This window comes from Protopterus annectens, chromosome 8.part0 (assembly GCF_019279795.1).
Source record: "Protopterus annectens isolate FY-2018-M chromosome 8.part0, PAN1.0, whole genome shotgun sequence".
Lineage (NCBI taxonomy): Eukaryota > Metazoa > Chordata > Ceratodontiformes > Protopteridae > Protopterus > Protopterus annectens.
The window spans coordinates 1,496,583,107-1,496,607,115 of record NC_056741.1 but is presented as its reverse complement, the minus strand read 5'-3'; the positions used below and the strand labels follow the sequence as shown (position 1 = coordinate 1,496,607,115).

Sequence of the window (24,009 nt, the reverse complement as noted above, 5' to 3'; positions counted from 1 at the left end):
GCAGATACATTAGCCAAACAGGCAACACCTCTCTCTAAAGCTGTTATGGATGTCATTTTGGAGGCCCGGAGGCCTAGCACCAGGAAAGCTTACTCAGAAAAATGGAAGAGATTCTACGCCTGGAACCAGGCTCAAAACCTTGACCCTCTTGTTCCAAACATTCCTCGGATTTTACAATACTTAACTGAGATGCTGGACAGAGGCCTATCCTTCTCATCAATTAAGATCTACGCCTCTGCCATTTCAGCACATTACAACACGGATCCTCCTCTATTCTCACATCCCTTGCTAAAGCAGTACCTCAGAGGGGCTAAAAACATAAGACCGCCCCGGAGAACACCAACACCGACTTGGGACCTCGATTTCGTTTTGGAAAAACTGACCCTACCACCTTTTGAGCCAGCCAATACAGCCGATCTAAAATTTTTATCATGGAAAACAGCTCTGCTCCTGGCAGTTAACTTCAGCACGTAGAGTCTCAGAGTTACAGGCATCAATAGCAGTGGAACCTTTTATAATTTTTCATCAGGACAGGGTTTCTTTAAGGATAAACCCTACCTTTATGCCAAAGGTGATATCTAGTGTGGCTCTTAACCAAACCATCCATTTGCTAATTTTTTATCCAAACCCCCAGAATAAAGGGGAGAAACTATTGCATTCTTTGGACATACACAGGCAGCTACGCTTCTACTTGGACAAAACAAAAGCTTTCAGGAAAACTGAGCAGCTGTTTGTAGCATATGCTGCAGGATCACAGGGCAAGGCTTTCCAAAGCAGACTATATCCAAATGGCTAGGATACTGTATTCGTTACTGCTACACACAGCATGGAAAATCAGTCCCAAATACCATTATGCCACATTCCACCAGGGCAACAGCCACTTCAACAGCCTTTCTCAGAGGAGTACCTACCAAGGAAATTTTGGAGGCTGCAACTTGGAGTTCAGTGCACACCTTTACCAAGCATTACCGCCTGCCTCTTTATTCTAAATCCAGAGCAGGATTTGCCACTGCAGTTCTGCAGGGCCTCATAGCCAATCGTAACTCTTGATAGACCAACCACCCAACCTTAGCTTTGGGATTCTACCCAAGTGTAATGACTGCAGCAGTGTAACATGATGAACATAGTACAGTTTTGTACCTACCATAAATGTAGATGTTTGAGTGTTCACACTGCTGCAGTCCAGGTTACCCTCCCTCCATCCCCTCTTTACTAGCTGGACTTATCTATACCTTTCTATCCTATACAACCGTTGTGGTGTATTTGCTTGTAACTGAAGGTATTGTTTTGATTTTATATGTATATTTTTTATTGGCAATATGTATTGCCTACCTATTGGGGGCACCTGACATCTGGGGCAGGAAAAACTGAAGAAAATGGCGTTGGATGCATCTTGTATACACCTGGCGCACTGACGTCAGGGAAGAAGCGACAGCAACTGACGCCGGACCAAGACTTTGGAACTCTGGCTGACTGCGGGACCGCCTGATGGCAGGATAACCCAAGTGTAATGACTGCAGCAGTGTGAACACTCGAACATCGACATTTATGGTAGGTACAAAACTGTATTTTTATGGCCCTATGTGTGACGTCCCATGCATCTACAGCAACCAGGCTTAAGCTTTTGTATAGGAGCCAACGTTCGGGTCACCTGAGGTGGAGAATCCCACACTAAGAATGCTGCAACGTGGAAGAGAAGGACATCTATGGTTATGGTAAGATTTTACACAACTATTCTTTCCCGGAGACAATAACATTCCTCTTCTAGAAAACCCCCTCAGCTGGCACTCCAGTACAGTCAAGAAAAAAACATTATTCTAGGAGTCTTAAACATCAGTTGGTGTTAATACCTGCTAAAAAAATTCCCTCATCCCACATTAACCTGTGATATTGTCTATTCATGTCTGCTTATGTCGTTTGTAAATATCTCATCTGTAATATGCCGTCTTTGTTATTACTTATCTGTCTATCTTGGAGCTTTTCTCTCCGAGCCTCCACTTAAAATGGATATTAATCCAGTTGGACTATCCCGATCAACAAATGTAAAATAAAAAAAAATAACCTATCCCACTTCACCCAAGTAATTACGTCCCCCACCAGACTCAACAAAGGAAGCATAGATGGTTCCATCCTAGATTGGATACTAGTAAGTGACCCTAATAAAATCTTCTTAGCTGGCACAATTCCAAATACACTAAGTGATAGTCTCCCTGTTTTTGCTCTCAGAACTTCTCCCTCCCTACAAAAAGAACACTGCAGCAAATGGACCCAAAACCTAGCCATTTTTGACCCACAAACTTTCATCGACCTACTGAAACACATTAACTGGAACATCCTAAATACTGTTCCCCTTGATGATGCAGTTAATCAGTTCAGCAGCCTATTTCTAGAAACCTTAAACAAGTTTGCCCCTCCCTGGCTAAAAAGAGTTAATTTAACCGTGCTTCCTGGCTTACAAAATCTACAAAATAACTGATGCAAACCAGAGACAAAATTGGGAAAGAATGCCAGAAAAACAAAAATCCTTCCAACCTGCAAAACTACCAACAACTGCACAACCATGTCAAAAAAACAAATAACAATGGACAAAAAGGAACACTACATAAAATTTCAATCCAATAACACGTACAACTCCAAAACTTTCTGGTCAGCTAGGTCATCTATCCTAAATCCTGTTACTAAAGCAATACCCTCTCCACTTCCTGATAAAAGTAACCTAGACATAGCCAGTCTTTTCAACACCCATGTTATCAGTACTGTATCTAATATTGCTACTAATCCTACCCAAGTTTCCACGAACACTAACTGCATTACACAAATCCCTTCCTTAGTTCTCCCCCAACACACACCTCCAGATAATAATAACTCACTCTTTAGACCTACCTCCTCTTTCTCCCTAAAACCTGTTCCCACTGCCACTATTAAATGGCTGCTACTTAAACTCAAACTAGGTAGTAATGCAGCAGATGACCTTTCCTCAGAATACCTCAGACTTGCTGCAGTTGCATATCCCATCAGTATACTAATAAACATATCTATCCTTGAATCTCTTCTCCTTCAAACGTGGAAAAAGTCTTTCTTTTATTCTACTACTCCACAAAGGCAGCACTCCAATTGATCTTTCCAACTACTGTCCAATGGCTATTCTTTCCCCATTCTCTAAATTTTCTAGAAAAGTGTATCCAAATTCAACTCCTTGACTATCTCTCTAACAAACAAATATTGTCACTCAGACAACACTGTTTCAGACCAGGTCACAGCACCATAACTGCTTTAATCTCTTTCATGGATACAGTAAAGACAGGGACTCTTGCAAATATGTCTCCTCCATATTTCCTGACCTTTCAAAAGCATTCAGTACCAGTTCACATCCTCTTCTTAACAAACTCAAATAGGCCTCTGCTCCACTTCCATCAAGTTGTTCACAAGTTATTTATCCAACAGGCAACAAGCAGTCAAATAGAATTCCTCCCTCTGTTTTTTTTTTATCTACCCAACCCTTCTGGTGTCCCCTGAGGGTCTATACTAGGGACCCTAGTATTTAACATATTCATCAATAACTTTCACCTGTCACTCAACCATGGCTCACTTATTCAATGTGCAGATGATTCTATCATTATTTGCTCTGCAGAATCCATCCCCACACCAAAACATTACCCAGCCAGCATTCTCCACTGCTGAAAATTGGCTTACCACAAACAACCTACTACTCAACCCCAACAAAACTAAAATTCTTGTTTCCCCTCCAAAAAAACTCCCCAGTAAACAAAGACCATTTCAGCATACTCTCTAATATTAAAATCCCTGCTATTTGTAACTTCTCTTACTACTGAAAAGTGTCTTGTCTGCTTGCATTTGTAATGTAAATACGTGATTGTTTTCTTGTATAACCTACATGATTGCTATACTACTCTGTATAAAAATATTTTTCTCTTGTTTAACTTGTACTACTCTGTAAAAAAAAAAAAAAAAAAAGTTTCTCATGTCTAACAATGTGGAGCTTTTCTCCCCGGGCCTCTGCTGTAACTGGACCTAGTCCAGTCGGAACTTCCCGGTTAACAAATGTAAAATAAAAATAAAATAAACATCTGTTGAAGTAGTGCCCCCACACAACTACTAGGGGTTATAATAGACTAACATTTCAGATTTGATTTCCACATTTAGCACAACATAAACACGCCAAAAACTGGGCCTTTACAGAATAAACAATTCCTTAGTTCCATTACTAAAAAGACTCTTGCAACCACCTATATGCCACCGTCTCTTACATATGGAGTCCCACTACTTACCGATCTACTCAGTGCTAAAATCTAAACTCAAAACTTGTTACAGCAAAATTGCTGGTTTTGCAGCCAACTCCTCCTATTCCACCCATTTCTGCACTGCACTACATTTTCTTAGTTGGCTTTAACTGCCTCATTATCTGACCTACATACAACTAACCACTGCTCACAAGATAGTATACAAAACCCTCTGTTTGCCCTGCCCTCTCCTCACTATTTTTCCAACTACATACCAAAAAGTCACTCTGATCAGAAAGTCAACAGCTCCTACAAATTCACAAATCACATCTACCAACTGTCCAACTCCTTTATGCTTATTCAGCAGTCAGAAACTGGAACTCTCTTCCAGTAGACACTAGATCTATCAAAAACCTTGCACTCTTTAAAACATCCATACATAACCATCTCTCATCTATATGGATCTGTAACTGCTCCAAAGCCCCCACCTCTGTTTACCAACCTCCACCGTAACCCCTTTCTCATTCCCTAATTTCCATCCTCTTAAGTCATCCTAAATGCTTCATAACTATATCCATACATTTTGTACCTATTCACATACGTCTCTACTCCTTTATTTTTTCTTCATTCTCATCCTAAGTACATACAAACTATAACTTCTGTTCCTGTTTTCATCCTCTTTTTTTACATTTTCCTTAAATGTTTCTAAACTATACCTAGATGTATTTATTTTTTATTTTTGTAAGCATGTGTAAATTGTAACCCTGAGATATCTTCCCTGTACAATTTTATTCAGTTCATGACTGTCTTTTGTTTGGATCTTTTCTCCCTGGGCCTCCACTGAAAATGGGCTGCCTTGGCCCAGACGGCTAGTCCAGTAATCAAATTTCAATAAATTGTTTGAAGTGGTGGCTTCACTGTCTAAGCAGTTCATTCAGAGTACTCACTCCAGTAGTGACTGTTACTATGGACACTTTTTACCCTAAGGTGGAAGGGAGGAGGTATTGTCAAGTTTACTGTCCAAGGTGAATGATAGAAATCTATTTGTCTGCAAATGTTCTGCAGATGAAGGGCAGGTGTTGTGAACCCCCTGCCCTAGGGTGCTGTAGTCATCCACTACACAAGCATGGCAATGGTGTGGTGTATAAGCAGAGAGGCAGTCAGTCTTGCCCCCTATTTTGAGAAACATTGAAGGTATGAGAACTTGTTCTGTAAAAAGATCACTTTTTCAGTACCAGCCACCTTCCTGAGGAAGCAAGTCCCCTAGTCAACAGGCTCAGTCATGGCTCACTTGTGCCAAAAGCAGTCCTTCAGCCTGTCAGTGGTACAAAACACATATCCTGGTGGAAACATTGCTGTAACCTCTCTGCATCCTCAACCAGCTCCAAATTATCCCTCCTCAGGAGGAACATCCTAGGGATGCCTTTATTTTGGAATTGGCCTCTGAACACCTTTATGCTTTTCCAACAGTTTCCCTATATTCCATTGTGCATTCAGAATGCCTGGCATAACAAATCCAAAGTAATTGTCATAGCCCTATTTTGACCTCTACATGTATGGTTTCCTCTGCTGTGGCCTCATCATCTGGAGAGTGTCTTTTGTAGAACATTGTCCTCCCCATAGTGCCGTTTTAGGCAGTGCCAAACAGACAAACCTTCCGACATAGCAAAACCAGCCCAGGGCAATCTAAAGGTGTTGCTGCTCAGTGCTAGGAGCCTAAATGATAAACTCCACTTCCTTCAGGCTTTCCTCACCCTGGCATGTGGACATATGCACAGCTACAGAGACATGTTTAAAGTTCATGAGAACACCCTGGTAGTGCAGGGCTACAATGCCTTCCACACATTCTGGCCAGCCAGTACACAGACAGGGATTAAAGGTGGAGGTGTCTCAGTCTACATCAACAGCAAACTCACCTCAAGACTAGTCAAACAGGATGACGTGTTTGAGGATCTTCATGACAAGATTTCCTTCGGCAAAGTCCCATATCGTATACTTGCAAGCTCTAGGTCATTCACTCTGTGACCCAAGTAACTTGTACTTGGACATACTGGAAGCCCTCACCATTCAACCTAATACTGTATTCAAGGCAGGATTCAACTGCCCCACTGTAAACCTAGGATACTTCCTCAACCCCAGGCTTACAAACACAGAGATTTCTGGATGTGTAAACACAAACATCTTGGACCAGATATAGTATGTATGCCTACTAGGGGTGCAAACATACTTATTTTATTTTTATTTATTTTACATTTGTTGACCGGGCTAGTCTAACTGGAGACCTGTCCCATTTTCAGTAGAGGCCCGGGGAGAAAAGCTCCACGAAATTGTACAGAGTTTATACAAAGTTAAAAAAAAATAGAAGTTATACAGATACTGAAATAACAGAATTATCCAAAAATTTTTTTTTTTTTTTTTTTTTTTTTTTTTTTTACAAATGGTACAAATTAGAATTACCATGGTCATTTTGTAAGGTACAGAGATACATTATACATATATGTTATATGCAATAATATAGTTTATTAATACATAAAAGGAAGTTACTATAGGATGGGGTGAGATAAGTGAATAGGATTCCTTTTAAAAAGTGAGAGAGAAGTCTGAGATGTGATTTCAGAGGGGAGTTTATTCCATAGTTTTCCTACAGAGTTAGAGAACAAGGAGTCACCTGCTGAGTTGTTGGGTTTAGTAGTATTAATCAGCAGTTTGTTTGAGGAGCGTAGATTTTTGAGATTATTATAAGGTGTAATGAGGCTAGAGAGTATTGGAGTATTGCTAGGTTGATACAGGGTTTTATGGGCTATTGTAAGCTGGTGAAATTGAAGCTGGTTATGAAATTCAAGCCAGTTTGTTTAAGATTTAGACAGTGATGGGTTCTGAAAGGAGAGCCTGTAGCAAATCTAGCAATTTTATTATAGGAAGTTGTTAGTTTCTTGAGGTTGTTTTTAGAGAGATTGGTATAAGTGGGAGAGGTGTAAAGCAGAGTGGGTATTAGGTGAGTTCTGGCTATAGTGGACCTAGCTCCTGGTGTAAGATGGGGTTTAATTCTGTAAAGGGATCCCAGTTTTTTGTTAACTAACTTTATTGTAGTGTTTATGTGAGTATCAAAGTTTAGATTGTTGTCTATTGTTATTCCTAACAGTTTAGTGGTAGGGTCAGGAGAGATGAGAGTACCGTTGTTAGAAGTGAGATTGAAATGTACAGAGGTGGACTTTCGGGTTGGTGTGAAGAGTAGCAATTTAGTTTTTTTTTTGGATTTAGAAGGAGGCAGCGGTGAGAGAACCATTGATGTTCATCGTGCATACAGCTGCAGTCATAACAGATGGGTTCTCCTGCCGTCAGGCGGGTCCTCGGTCGGCCGAATTCCAAAGTCTAGGTCTGGCGTCGGTTGTCGTCGCTTCTTCCCTGACGTCAGTGTGGCAGGGGTATAAAAGAACCAGCCGACGCCATTTTCTTCAGTCTTTCTTGCCGCGCGGTGCCCGAAGCAGAAGCAGTTCGCAAGTGCCGGTCGGCCAGCTCCTGAGATTTACGAAAAATTTTCAGCCGAAGTCTTCTTGAAAGCTAAGTACCTCGTTGGGGAAACTTTTCTTGCCTCAGACCGATGTCAGACAAAGTTAATAATTGCATTTCATGTGGGAAGCAAATACCGCATAAGGATTTCCATTCCTTTTGCATTCCTTGCTTAGGCCCAGACCACGATGTCTCGGCCTGTCGTTTTTGTGCTAGATTCAACAAACGCACTTTTAAGCGTCGGGCGGAGTTCACCCAACACTATTTTGGTAAAAAATGTAATTACATTATGTCGTCGGATACTCCGACTCCAGTTTTGAGTAAAAGACGCAAAGATAAGGACCGACATACGAGGTCCGCGACTTCTACCGACACCACGCTAAAGCCGGCTACTGGTGCTCCGGTTCTCAGCGAGGCGCCTACGCAGCCCCTGAGTACCGATGATGCTTCTTTAGCGGTATCTTCTGTACCCGAGGTCGCAGGCTCCTCGGCCCCCACTCCGACTACAGATACCGACGCCACTCTTGGCGGGGAAACTCAGAGTTTAGACAGGCCTGCCACCTCTCAAGGTGTCTTCAGGCCTTCCTCTTTTTCCATTAAAGCTTTCACAAAATCTAAAGCAGCCATGAAAACTAAGACAAGCTCCACAGAGCCCCTCTCAAGGCCCCATGCCTAAAAAACAGATGCTCAAAATGGCTGAGGATTTGATTACTCTTATCGGGGGTTCTCAACCCCCCTCGGACAAAAGGCCCAGATTGGAGGGAAGACTACCCTTCCTCAAACCAAGTCTCTATTACCTCAGAACATTCTGAGGACCAGGAATATTCATATTCCCCTTTTGAAGATTCTGATGCTGAGGAGTCCATTCCCTCGGCCCCCCCCCCTGAGGACTATTCTTTTGGGGAAACCTTACATACCTTGAGGGAACACTTTCACTGGGAAGGCCAAGATTACTCCGATTCCAAGAAAAGGCTCCGGGATTTTCTCTTGCTTCCTCAGCACAGGCCTCTGTCTATCCCTCCAGTCTTGGATATATTAGATGATGTGTACACAGAAGCCAGCCTCAACCCAGATTCTTTACCTCCAGCTCCTGTTAAACCTGACTGGTATTACCGGGTTCCTGATTCACACCAATTCCTGTACAAAAGCCATGCTGCTGACCCAGAAACTATTTCACAGGGTCCCAAGGGAATTAAGGCCTCTACTGCCAAAAACCCATTACCTTCAGAGAGAGATTCCAGAGCTTTAGAAAGGTGGGGGGGGAAAAGGTATACACCTCGGCCACTTTAACCATGAGGGCATTAAGCTGTCAGTTCCATATGTTAAAGTATCAACAGTTTTTGTTATCTCAGTTGAAAAGCAAAATGACACAACCTGAACAACCAGATTTTAAGGAGTTGCAGGATTTGTTGCATAGTGCAGAGCAAGTGGGTAAACATACCTTGCAATGTGGTTTTGATGCTTTAGAGGCCTCATGTAGAGCTGCTGTTACAGGGTCTGTCATACGTAGACATGCTTGGCTCAAAGAGCAAACCTTACCAGATCATGTCAAAGCTAAATTACTAGATGCACCTCTTCAAAAAGATGTATTGTTCGGTGTTAAAGCTGAGGAGGTACTAAAGAAAATGGAGGAAAAGGCAAGATCAATGCAAACAGTGAAAGATTTCCTACAGGTACAACCTCCACGTTTCAGCAGAAACTGGCCTTCAAAAAATTGGTCCTTTCCATCCACGGACAGACCTCAAAGAGGTAGATACAGGCGCCCGAGGGGTAGAGGGCAATCTCAAGGATCATTTAGAGCCAGACAATGGCAAGCACCTACACCAAGTGGTGGAGAGGATAGATCACAGTCCTTCAGAAAGCAGACACAATGACTTTTCCCCTTTGCATGCCAAGCAAAGCTTTAATGGCAGCACCTTTAGGCGGAAAACTGGCATTATTTTCAAACAATTGGCATATTGTCACAAAAGACAAATGGATCCTGGACATTATAGACAGAGGCTACAGATTCCACTTTCACACCCTTCCAAAAATGAGAGGCATGCCAAACCTGCCACAAAATCAAAGGGCAGAGGCACAAAAACAAATTTCAGCTCTCATGGACATGAAAGCTATTCAAGAGGTACCTGCAAAAGAACAGGGTCAAGGTTTTTATTCCAGACTATTCCTGTTACCAAGGAAGGACAAAGATTGGAGACCTATTTTGGACCTATCCATCCTAAACACATATTTACTCGTACCAAAATTCAAGATGCTCACATTACAGCAGCTTCTTCCCATGCTGGGCAAGGAGTCTTGGCTGGTAACATTGGACCTCAAGGAGGCATACCTGCATGTCCCTATCAGGCAAGATTGCAGAAGATACCTCAGATTTCTTGCAGGTTCAACCCATTATCAATGCTCTGCATTGCCCTTTGGCTTATCTACTGCGCCCAGAGTGTTTACGAAATGCCTGGCATCAGTAATTGCCTTCTGCAGACTTCAAGGGATACAAATATACCCATATCTGGACGACTGCCTGATCCAAGCGGACAGCAAGCACATACTTCTGAAACACCTGGCGTTTGTAATAAAATTGTTGAACTTTCTGGGATACACAGTCAACAAAAAGAAATCAAAACTAATACCCTGTCAAGCAATAATTTTCCTGGGTGCCAGCTTGAATACAAACACCCAGATGGCCTACCTCACGCCAGAGAAGCAAGGGCAACTATCTCAATACTTCAGAAAAATGGCAACCTTCACCAGGCTGACTGCAAGGAAAGTTCTGCAGGCTCTGGGATTCATGGCATCTTGCATCCTGCTGATCCCGTGTGCAAAGCTGCATATGAGGAAACTTCAATGGTACCTAAAAAACTTATGGTCTCAACACAGCCACAGTTTGGAAACAATTATACCACTCATTCCATGTCTTCAAAAGGAATTTCTGTGGTGGGCTCAAGCATGCCAAAGAAACATAGGTCTCCCCTTCTGCACGCCTCAAGCAAATCAAATCATCACAACAGACGCCTCGGACTACACCTGGGGGGGGCGCACATGACAGATCAGTGCATTCAGGGCAAATGGTCCCAAAAAGAGAAGCACCTACACATCAATCAAAAGGAAATGCTAGCAGTACAAAATGCTATTATGGTCTTCAAAGACCTACTGCATCCAGGCCAGCTATTGATAAGGACAGACAACACCACAGTGATGTGGTACATAAACAAACAGGGAGGAACTCATTCATACCCCCTGTGCAGACTAGCCATGTCCCTTTGGAACACTGCTCTGGAATTGCAAATCAAACCAAGCACAATTCCTGCCAGGGAAGGAAAACACGCTGGCAGACAACCTAAGCAGAAATATGACAGATCCACATGAATGGAAGTTGCATCCTCAAGTTTTCGCAAAGATAATTCAGGCATGGGGACGGCCAGACCTAGATCTCTTTGCTACCCACAGAAATTACCAACTGAAAAAATTTTGCTCAAGGACCTATCATCCACAGGCCTGGAAAGTGGACGCACTTTCTTTCAATTGGACAACATTGACAGTCTATGCCTTTCCACCTCTTCCTCTGCTGCCCAAAGTTCTGTTAAAAGCCAGAGCAGAGAGGCCAAAGATGATTCTCATTGCTCCAGACTGGCCAAGACAACACTGGTATCCACTCCTGAAGAGCCTGACGCATTCCCCACCATGTATCCTGCCTCTAGTGCCTCTTCTGTTGACCCAGCACAACTTCAAAACTCTTCACAGTCAGCTGAAAACCCTCAATCTAGCCTCATGGAGGATTCCTTGATTTCCCAACAGACCCTCCTCTCCAAGGAGGTGCAGGATGTCATCTTGGAGGCCAGAAGACTTTCTACTAGAAAAGCCTACTCCACCAAATGGAAACGGTTTTGTGCCTGGAATCAGAAAAAGGGCCAGAATCCTTGGGTACTAAATTTACCTCAAATATTACAGTACCTAGCTGAGATGTTAAACAGTGGACTTTCCTTCTCCTCCATCAAGATCCATGCTTCAGCCATTTCTGCACAGTACAACACTGATCCTCCTTTATTCTCTCATCCTCTCTTAAGACAGTTCCTCAGAGGGGCTAAGAATATAAAACCCCCAAGGAAACCACCAGTACCTGCTTGGGACCTCAACTTCATTTTAGAAAAACTGACCCTGCCTCCATTTGAGCCAGCTGCTTCAACAGAACTGCAATATTTGTCATGGAAAACAGCCTTCCTTCTGGCTATCACCTCAGCATGCAGGGTTTCGGAACTACAAGCCCTCATGGCTGTGCAACCTTTCATCATTTTCCATCAGGACAGAGTTTCCTTATGAACCAACCCTTCCTTTATGCCAAAGGTAGTATCCAGTGTAGCCTTGAATCAGACTATCCACTTACCTACCTTTTATCCTAACCCACAAAACAAAGGGGAAAGACTACTACGTTCCTTGGACATTCACAGACAACTTAGTTATTATTTGGACAGGACAAAGCCATTCAGAAAATCAGAGCAACTCTGTGTCCTATGCTACAGGTGCTCAAGGAAAGGCTATTTCCAAACAGACAATCTCAAAATGGATAGCCCACTGCATACGCTTTTGTTACTCATTTCATGGAAAAACTGTACCTACAAGCATCAGATCTCACTCCACAAGGGCCACAGCTACCTCTGCAGCTTTTCTCACGGGGGTTCCTACCAAGGATATTTTGGAAGCAGCCACTTGGAGTTCTGTGCACACTTTCTCCAAGCGCCATCACCTTCCACTATACTCTAAATCTAGAGCGGGCTTTGCCACAGCAGTCTTGCAGGGGCATCCTTGCTCCTCCTAGTTCCACTTAGTGCCTGCCACCCCTTTTTAGCTTTGGGATTCTACCCATCTGTTATGACTTCAGCTGTATGCACGATGAACATAGTACAGTTTTGTACCTACCATAAATGTAGATGTTCGAGTGCTAATACAGCTGCAGTCCAGGTTTCCCTCCCTCCATCCCCTCTTGGGACAGGCCTTATGACAAACACCTCCTCATACAACCTGATTGGGGTATTCTTTTATGGTGTATTTGCTTGCAAACTACTGTTTTTTGATTATATTACATTGCATTATTACATAAGTTTGTTTTGCCTTCCTTCTGGGGGCACCTGACATCTGGGGCAAGAAAAACTGAAGAAAATGGCGTTGGCTGGATGTCCTTCATGGATGCATCTGCAGTCATAACAAATGGGTTGTCCTGTCGTCAGGCAGCCCTTCGGTCGGCCGGATTCCAAAGTCTGGGTCCGGCTTCGGCTGATGTCGCACTTCACCCGACGTCATCTCTGCTGGTCTTCGGGTATAAAGGCATCAGCCGACGCCATTTTCCTCAGTCTTTCTTGCCGCGTGGCGCCCGAAGCAGAAGCTGTTCGCAAGTGCCGGTCGGTCAGATCCAGAGATTACTACTACCGAATACTACTTCGAAGACTTTTAAAAAGCTAAGTACCCCGTTGGGGACTCTTTCTTGCCTCAGCCGATGTCAGAAAAAGTCAATAACTGTTTAACTTGTGGGAAACAAATACCTCATAAAGATTTCCACTCTTACTGTTTGCCTTGTTTAGGCCCAGACCACGATGTAGCAGCCTGTTCGGCCTGTGCTTCCTTCAACCGACGAACGCTTAGGCGTCGATCGGAATTTGCTGAACAGTTTTTCGGCTCAGATTTTGCGTACATTATGCCGTCGGATCCTCCGACTACCCAAATTGTTAAAAAACGCAAAGAAAAAGACCGACACTCGCGGTCCGCGGTTTCGGCCGAAACCACTGTTAAGCAAGCCGCGAGTGTCTCGGTTTCGGCCGAAACCGAGAAAACTGGTCAATCTTCAGCCGAATCCATGACTACTACTGAGGCTCCTGCTACATTACCTGAATCAGCCTCAGAAATTTTGCCTACAACTGTGGTTCCTAGTGATTTATCAGACACCATCCCTTTGGATGTCTCTACCCCAGCACGTGGTGCTGCTAGGCCTCCTGCAGCCATGTCTATTAAGGCCTTTGCCAGGGCTAAAGCAGCCAAATCTGCTAAATCAGTGCCTGTTAAACCCCCCTCAATCAGGCCCACTTCTAGTTCACAAATGCTTACTCTGGCAGAAGATTTAATATCCTTAATTAGGGGATCCCAATCTCACCCAGACAGGGCCTCTCAGCCCCCAGAAAAGAGACCTAGAGCAGAGCCCCCCGAGCCTGTGTCCTCTGATGATTCTGCGGATGACTCAGACATTACAGACCAGCCAGAGGCTCCCTTTTCCAATTATGAAGACTCCGATGCTGAAGAATCCATTCCAGCTGCCTCTCCACCAGAGGAATTCTCCTTTGGGGAAACCTTACATGCCATGAGAGAACAATTCCAATGGCAGGGACAAGATTTCTCAGATTCAAGAAAAAGGCTTAGGACTTTTCTGCACTTACCACAACATAGGCCCTTAGCTATACCTCCTGTCCTGTCTGTTGTGGACGATGCATTTAATGATGTCTGCATTGCACCTGATTCTTTACCTCCAGCCCCTGCCAAACCAGATAGATTTTACAGGGTGCCAGACACTCATCACCACCTATACAAGGCCCCACTTGCAGACCCCAAAACTATATCTCAGGGGCCTAAGGCAGTAGCCACGACCACAGCAAAAAACCCTATTCCCTCTGAAAGGGAATCCAGGTCCTTAGAGAGATGGGGGAAAAAGTCTACACCTCTGCTACTCTCTCAGCTAGAGCTTTAAACTGTCAGTTTCACATGATCCAATACCAAGAGTTTATGCTTGATCAGTTAATTAAAAAGCTGTCCTCTGATGAATCTTTAGATAAGAAATATGTATTAGAAATGGCAAATAACATCCAACAAGTTAGTAACCATTCCTTAAAATGTGGCTATGATGCACTGGAGGCTTCATTTAGATCAGCCATGACTGGCACAGTGATAAGAAGGCATGCATGGTTGAAAGAACAGGTCTTACCAGATCATGTTAAAGCTAAGCTATTGGATGCTCCTATGGATAAGGCCAGTCTATTTGGGGAACCTGCCCAGCAGGTAATGAAGAAAATGGAAGCGAAGGCAAAATCTGTACAAACAGTTAAAGATTTCCTACAGGTTCAGCCACCAAGGTTTAGCAGGAACTGGCCTGCCAAAAATTGGTCCTTTCCTGACTCCACACGATCACAAAGGGGCAGGAACAGACGCTCCAGGGGCAGAAATCAATCCAGAGGAGGTGCCTACAGAGGACAACAGTGGCAAGGCAATAACCGAGGCACAGACGCAACCACTGCCACTACAACAGGACAATCACAGTGACTTGGTTCTAACTCAGCCTACCAGGGAGCAAATAGCAGCACCATTAGGCGGAAAGTTAGCCTTATTCTCGAAAAATTGGCACTACATCACAAAAGACAAGTGGATTTTGCAAACCATAGACCAAGGCTACCGGTTCCACTTCCACACTTTACCAGTGAAAAGAGGAATGCCAAACCTGCCCCCAAATCAAAAAATAGAAGCCCTGCACCAGATAGCAGAATTAACAAAGATGAGAGCTGTGGAAAGAGTACCAATAACAGAACAGGGCAAAGGATTCTACTCCAGACTCTTCCTAGTACCAAGAAAAGAGAAAACTGGAGACCTATTCTCGACCTGTCCATCTTAAACACATACATCATTGTCCCAAAATTCAAAATGCTGACCCTACAGCAACTTCTTCCCATGCTGGGCAAGGAGTGTTGGCTGGTAACTCTAGATCTCAAGGAGGCATACCTGCACGTCCCCATTCGACCAAATTGCAGAAGATACCTCAGATTTCTTGCAGGATCAGAGCATTATCAATTCTCAGCATTGCCCTTTGGCTTATCTACTGCGCCCAGAGTATTCACAAAATGCCTGGCATCAGTAATCGCACACTGCAGAGTACAGGGAATCCAAATTTATCCATACCTGGACGACTGCCTGTTACAAGCGGACAACAAAAGCAAGCTGACAACAGATTTACAGAGGGTCATTTACTTGCTACAAGCCCTGGGATACACAGTCAATTTACAAAAGTCAAGGCTGATACCATCCCAGACAAGAACTTTCTTGGGCGCGGAATTGGACACAGTAAAACAAATGGCATTCCTAACTGCAGAAAAACAAAAGAGCTCCCTCTTTACTTCTTGGCATTAACAAAGCAGAACAAACTAACAGCAAGAAAAGTTCTGCAGGCCTTGGGCTTCATGGCATCATGCATAATCTTGGTCCCACATGCCAGACTGCATATGAGAAAGTTACAGTGGTACCTAAAGAATTTATGGTCTCAACACAGGCACAGCTTAGAAACAGAAATACCACTAATCCCATGCTTAAAACAGGAGTTCCTATGGTGGGCTCAGGCATGCCAGTCAAACCCAGGCCTACCCTTCCACAACTTCCGAGCAAGCCACACCATCACAACGGACGCCTCAGACCTAGGATGGGGGGCACACATGCTGGACAAATGCGCATAAGGACTGTGGACTCAGGACCAGCTGCACCTGCACATAAATCAAAAGGAGATGCTGGCAGTAAAACTGGCAATTCTAAAATTCAGACCATTTCTCAAAGAAGGCCATCTGATGATAAGGACAGACAACACCACAGTCATGTGGTACATCAACAAACAGGGAGGCACTCATTCTTACCCCCTATGCAGAATGACTTTGGACCTTTGGAATCTGGCTCTAAGCTACAACATCCAGTTACAGGCAATATTTGTACCGGGAAAAGAAAACACCCTAGCAGACATTTTAAGCAGAACCACCTCGGATGCTCACGAATGGATGCTACACCCGGACATCTTCAAGGCCATCACAAAGAAATGGGGAATGCCACAAATAGATCTATTCGCCTCCCCACTAAACCACCAGCTCAAAAAATTCTGCACAAGGACATTCCACCCACTTGCATGGAGGGTGGACTCTCTATCCTTCAGCTGGAAAGGCCTGACAGCATATGCATTTCCACCTCTTCCCTTGATGCACAAGGTACTACTGAAAATCAAAGAGGAGCGTCCAAGGATAATTCTGATAGCTCCGAACTGGCCAAGACAACACTGGTACCCATTGCTGAGGAGCATGTCTCGGGAGAAAATGTGGTCAATACCCCTGATGCCTCTGATGTTAACTCAGAACAACTACAGCATCATAGATCCAAACCTAAAAACCTTGCAACTGACTGCCTGGAACATCAGATAGCAGTAACTAGCCCAGACCTTTCACAAAGGGTTAAAGACATTATCCTTGAAGCCCGCAGACCTTCAACAAGAAGGAACTATGCAGGAAAATGGAAAAGGTTCGTCATGTGGAGTACTGAAAGAGGAAAAGATGTGTCGAACATAGATATTGCTAACATTCTGGAGTACTTGGCAGAGCTTCTACATACAGGCCTGTCCTATTCCTCCATCAAGATCCATGCATCAGCTATCTCAGCAGAATACAGCTTTGATCCTCCTGTCTTTTCACATCCTTTACTCAGGCAGTTCCTCAGAGGGATCAAGAATGTAAAACCTCCTAGGAAACCACCATTACCAGCATGGGACCTGAATTTTGTACTAGAAAAATTGACACTCCCTCCGTTTGAACCAGCAGCAACAGCAGATCTACAACACCTGTCATGGAAAACTGCTTTCCTACTGGCTATTACTTCAGCAAGGAGGGTTTCGGAACTACAGGCCTTAATGGCAGTGCAACCCTTCCTAATCTTCCATCAAGATAGGGTGTCCATGAGAACTAATCCTACATTTATGCCTAAGGTGGTATCCAGAGTGTCTTTAAACCAGGCAATCCACCTACCTACTTTCTTTCCCAACCCACAAAACAGAGGGGAAAGGATGCTGCATACCTTGGATGTACATAGACAGTTACGCTACTACCTGGACAGAACCAAAGGTAACAGAAAAACTGACCAGCTCTTTGTAGCCTATGCAACAGGAAGGGAAGGAAAAGCAATTTCCAAACAGACAATCTCCAAATGGATAGGAAATTGCATAAGATTCTGTTACACCTACCATGGAAAACCAGTTCCACAGAACATAAGACCTCATTCTACAAGGGCTACAGCCACTACCACAGCTTTCTTAAGAGGAGTGGCAACCAAGGACATTATTGAGGCGGCTACTTGGACCTCCGTGCATACATTTGCCAAGCATTATAATTTACCTCTATATTCCAGATCCCGAGCAGGGTTTGCCACTGCTGTACTGCAAGGGATCCTGACTACACCATAATTTTTATTCCTCCTCCCCTAGTTTGGCTATGGTATTCTACCCATTTGTTATGACTGCAGATGCATCCATGAAGGACATAGTACAGTTTTGTACCTACCATAAATGTAGATGTCCGAACTGGATAGCATCTGCAGTCAGGATTACCCTCCCTCCTTCCCCTCTGTGGTACTCCTAGGGTAATTACCCTCCTAATAGCTAGCTGGGGGGGAGTCTCTTATGGTGTATTTGTTTGTATATATGTACATACATGTTTATTTTTTGTGTTTGCCTTCTACTATTTTGGAAACATTGGCATTTATCCAAAATTTAGCTTTCCAAGAGGGCAATTGGCATCTGGGGCAAGAAACACTGAGGAAAATGGCGTCGGCTGATGCCTTTATACCCGAAGACCAGCAGAGATGACGTCGGGTGAAGTGCGACATCAGCGGCCGGACCCAGACTTTGGAATCCGGCCGACCGAAGGGCTGCCTGACGACAGGACAACCCATTTGTTATGACTGCAGATGCTATCCAGTTCGGACATCTACATTTATGGTAGGTACAAAACTGTACTTTCTTTTATACCCCTGCCGCACTGACGTCCAGGAAGAAGCGACGACAACCGACGCCGGACCTAGACTTTGGAATTCGGCCGACCGAGGACCTGCCTGACGGCAGGATAACCCATCTGTTATGACTGCAGCTGTATTAGCACTCGAACATCTACATTTATGGTAGGTACACAACTGTACTTTCTACAGTGTTGAACGCTTTTTGAGTAAGAGACTGAAGTTCGGTTTGAGAAGTGGCTGAGCAGATTATAGTAGAGTCATCTGCGTATTGACCTGGTACTCTCAACTTCCTGCTACTAAATGATATTAAAGACAGCTACCTACACCAAATTTTTCACAGAAGCCCTAAATGCATAGAGACAGCTGTGCCTAACAGAAATAAGTCCAGAAATAACTTTAAAAAAAAAAACTTTCCTGGTGGAATCCAAACGGGTTGTACACCAAAAGAGAAAAAAGTCATAGCCAAGATTTGGAAGTGCTACACCTAGCATGATAAAAAAAAAAAAAAAAAAAAAAAAAAAAACACTCAGTATAAACAAACTATTAATAGGGCAAATTGACTCTGCCAAAGCGAAATTTGAGATAGAGGTGGCTTCCCAATTAAAGGTTAACCACAAAGCTGTATTTAACTATGTCCAAAATGTCAAAGGCAGCACACAACAGTGTGCAGAACCAATGATAAATGGAGTTACCTACACATAGCCAGAAGATTTAGCAAGTCTGTTGGCCAACAAATTCAACTCCAGTTTTACCCACTTCTCTCCCCCACCTGCCCCTCAGGATGTACCACCAAACCAACTATCACTAGGGATCCATTCCTGCATGAGCTCTAAGGCCAAAAATGCTGCATCAGTGAGCCTCAGTATCGTCCCTGGATGCCTCTTAAGTAGCCTGAAACCTGACTTATCGGTACCACTGGAGTCACTGTTTAACCATAGGCTCAAGACAGGCTGTGTGCCACACAAATGGAAAACTGCAAAGGTCATCCATCTGTACAAGAGCGGACCATAAACAGACCCTGGGAACTGCAATCGTTTAATCCAATCCTGTGCAGCCAGAAGAGAGAGAGGTACCTGCTTCTAAGCTGTCATGTTGATAAATTGGAAGAAACATCAGGATTTGCAGATGTCCCACTGAATGACTTGTCTTCCTGGGTCTGGTGATTCCAGGTGCAGAAAGGCACTTTTCAGCCCCCATCCCCAAAATAGGTTTCAGCCAGGATATATGGAGCAATCACTTGAAAGAGCAAGATGCCTTTGGCAGCTTTCATGTCCTTTCACAGTAACAGTTCTGCTGTATCTGCCTTTACTTAGGTCCCATTATCAGTGGCTTGTATCTATATTACTGAAGGGGAGGGTGGTTTCCACAGTACAGGGTATTAATCAGCAAGGGGGTTCGTGGAGACTGGATTGAGGTCTCTTGTCTCACACCCAGAACCAGAAGCCTCCGGTGCGCTTTTATCCAGTCATAAGGCACAATGGACAGAGTACCAAACTATTGCCATATAGCTTGTATTGGTCTAGGTCAGGCATTTTCTCCCTTTCCTCTTTTTCCCAGGTTTCTGCCAAACCCACTGGTTTGCCTGGTTCAGGATTTTGTGTTTTTCCTGAAATTCAGAGAGCCAGCACTGGCAATATCTGAGGGATATGTGGCCCCTTCTAAAAAGAGAAGGATAGAACCTGCAGTTGAGGATTCTGGTTCCCATAACTCAGAATCAGATGGAATTGGCATATGTTGGCATGATTCTCTCTGCTACTATGCAAGAACCAGAACTGGAAAGCAGTTTATCCTCTACTTTTCTAACAAAGGGCCTTATTTCATTTGGGAAAAGTCTTACCGATTCTTTTTCACCTCTCTAATTGGAAGACTGTACTGTTTGGGTATCTGTCCAGATGTTATTTCTCATTACAGTGATTGCCTCTCAGGAAAATAGAACAGTTGCATGCAGATAGACTTTTGCATTCATTTCCCTCTCATTGCTGATTTTCAACAGATGCCAGCATCTCATTTGTTGGGTCTACCAACCCCTCCTAGCCTCCACAGAGTAATGGGTAAGGCTAACAAGGAAATTGAGGTGTCCTCTGTCTGTGTCATACTGGTGCCAGGAGTGTTTTTTTCTCTGCTACTGCTTGTACCAGATAATACCTATAGATGGTGTGTGCATATGCAATGGGCTGACCATGCCAGACTTGGGCCCTAACTTCTGCATAGGGCTGACATTGTTGAGCCTACCTCATCACCACCCCCTTGGAATCCCTTCAAAGAGCTTTCCTCCAATCTCAACGAGCGCTTGATGCCTGAGCTGCTAATTGTTCTGGAGTCATTTGGATCACGGCCAGTGCTTTATCCCTATGTAATTATACTTATAGTGATTTGTCAAAGCTCTAATCTTATGGTAACTAAAGCTACCCTTACACAACCCTTTTATGTCTGAGTAATCTGTTAGCTTCCACCAGTGAATATGCTTACAAGAAAGCCCTTTTGATGTTTTGTGTTATGCTGTGGTGGCAGTATTGCATTTGACAAAGTACTAAGTTAGTTACGTAATCCTGATCATAGTGTGTTTGCAGCATTTTTTTAACATGCTTATTACCTTATGGGATAACATTTTATGGTAGCTGAGAAGTTAGAATGTTGTGAAAACGTAACTCTTTATACTGTTTGGGCCTATCTAGTCCAAATAATTTTAGAAATTGTTTATTTTTCCCGAAAAGACATGCATCTTGCATCTCTTCCATTGTAGTATGTGCATAAAATTTTTCTGTGGAGCCTGACAAACAACTGCATGCTGTAGTGTGTTTTGCAGTTAAAAATTATTTCTCCTCATCCAAAGGTTATGTTCACCATTTTAGTTATTAAATGAGTCATTTATTTGCATTTATGTTGATATGAATATGTTATGAAATCAGCTGGTGTTAAGTACACATGCCAAAGTACCTACTAAATAGTGATGCTTCTGATTAAACTCCTTTCTGTCTCTTCACATACTTAAATCGTTTTTACTTCATTTGTGGTAATTTAATTACACTGGTTACTACAAAAAATCTGTTTTATTTTTCAGTTACTGTATTTGAATTTATGGGCTCTTGACTCTCCTTTTAAAATATCACAGTACTATATAAATGTTTTTGGCACAATTTATTCATTAGAAAAAGCACACCAAATTCTAGGTTATTCTGGAAACCTGGATTTATAAAAATAACACTCAAATGATTGTTTTAATAAAGCTGAGTTTCCAGTCTGATCATGAGTTTGTGCATTTTTTGTTCTTTTTTATTCAAAGTCTGAATTGCACTTGTGCAAGGAGTGATATTTCTGTTCCTCCCTTCTGCTCAAAATTCATGATCTGTTTATGGACAATATTAGTGCATAGGTAGGTAACATAAACTATCGTGCCTGGTATTTAGTCACAGGGTTATTTTTCTGATGTTCCCCCATGGAAGAATTCTGACCAGAAGAATGGAAAATGTGTGATGTATGTGTAAAAGGCCTTGTGCATACCCAGGTCAGTACATCAGTTACACTGCAAGAAGGTAGGCACTGCTTTTGCAGTTTTTAATCAGGAGTTGACACCAGTCAGGTGGACACAATTCTTTAATGTTATGATTTACTGTTAAATTGATTTCTCCAATAAGATCTGCTGTTTTGTTAGGTTGCTTATTCACAATTGTTAGTTACTAACCAGTCTTCAGAGGTCAAATCACTATCAGTGAAGTTAAGGCTGCAATTACCAGAACTGTAGCTGCTGAACTAAGTAATGTCCTGCATCATAGGAGCTGTTTCTCTATCATAGGCTCTGACTTGAGGATTATGGTAATGCAGCCCATTTTCAGATTGCTATCCTTTGATTGTATACTGCAGGTTGCATAAGGATCCCACGTGGAAATATCTGTCCATGGTTTAATATGCCCTGCTTTTTCTTTCATATCTTGAGTAGCTAGTCTATTGTGGTGTCCAGTGCTCACAGAAAAAAAGGTATAATGCACTGTCAAGGAGATAAAATCACACCCTGTTGTGTTATTACTTAACAGTTCTGTTTGTACAGTTCACTTTTTTCTGGAAAAAAAAAGTAGTCTAAGTTGAAATTTAACCTTTTCTGTTAGACAGGCTGTAATAAAATACACTTTATATGCCTTGGTTTTGATGGCTAAGTGTATGAATGCAATATCCCTTTAAATATAGTATAACTATTTGTTTGCAGGCTTAACTACCACTCCTTCCAAGAGTTATATCAGCAAGTTAATGTTTTTGTGCAAATAAATTTGACACAGTGAAGAACATGTACAAAGTATCCATAAATGTTTTCACAGACCTGTAACAGTGATTTGCACAAGTCTGCGGTGGCAAGGGGTCCACTGCTGTTTGTGCCTCTGTGATTCTCTTGCTTTTGCATTAATTCACTGAAATTTAGATGAATTTGGTGTGATCACTAGTAGACTCCTTCCCTTTACTTGACATCAACAAATAGTGATACCAATTCTGCTCTGCAAGGCTTATTTATGCACTTTATTTTAATTTGTTCCTTTTTTCTTCTCTTTATTTTATCCTTCCTTTTGTTTTCACTGCTAGGCGTTCAGCCGGATTCGTGGCGTACCATGAGGAAAGGTTGGTCAAAACTTCCTGCTTTTTCTTTTTTATTTTTCCCTTTTTGTCTTGTCCTGTATCCATCTCATTGCTGTTTTTAATACCTGCTTTTTCCTTCATTTCGTTTTATATCTGCCATTTCCTGTGCACTTCAACCTCATTTAAAGTAGTCCATGAGTACTGCATTTGGTATCTGCTGGTTGCAGGTAGAGAAAGCAGATTGTGCCATACAGGCATCCCAACCTCTATTATACAGTGTATTATGGTATTAACTGCTTGTAGTCCTTACCATGTTTGAATGTGGATGATAGCAGTGGTTGGTCTTCACGTGAGCTCTGATAGACCAAGTCATACTAAAAGAACTGCGTGTCATTGTATGAGGTGACAACTTCTTGTTTTAAATGACATAGTTATAATGTGTCAGTAGAATTTTTCAGTGACTGTTTGCAGACTGCCCATGTCTTTAAGGACATCCTTCACCAGGTTACACCTGCACATTCTTCCATTGGCTGCGTGAACCTTGTAGAAGATTTGTTTATTTATCCTTTGTTAATCAGGTTAGTCCTACTAAGCCAGTGGCATATTTTCAGGGGAGACCTGTGGTGGCATTTATACTGTTTTTGGAAATGGCCAGGGCATATGGGAACTTCCCCTGTTCTTTTTGATCGTTCCCATGGGATCTTTTAACAGCCACTGCGCTACCACCCACTCAGGCAGATGGGAGCTCCGTTTAATGTGTCATCCAAAGGATGAAACACTAAGGTGTGTGTGTGTAGCACCTTCTCCTTAATAGTTTCCTATTGGTTTCATGCTGACTTCCCTAACACTTTATGGGGGTGGGGTACTTTGCTTTCCTGAAGTTCTTTCTTCCATCCTGTTTGCAGACACAACAGAA

General features: G+C 43.0%; 1 protein-coding gene across 3 annotated transcripts in view; it reads left to right on the top strand.

The window, feature by feature from the left end:
• The window catches only part of APLP2 (amyloid beta precursor like protein 2), a 1,432,335-nt gene that overhangs the window by 1,076,736 nt on the left and 331,590 nt on the right, over positions 1-24,009 (top strand). For 2 of the 3 annotated variants that reach the window (XM_044081082.1, XM_044081080.1), the window contains one exon: positions 23,100-23,135. The exons of the other annotated variant lie outside the window; for it this stretch is intronic. In XM_044081082.1, coding sequence (XP_043937017.1) covers positions 23,100-23,135 — 36 coding nt within the window. The remainder of the gene's footprint in view (positions 1-23,099; positions 23,136-24,009) is intronic. 3 annotated transcript variants of the gene reach the window in all.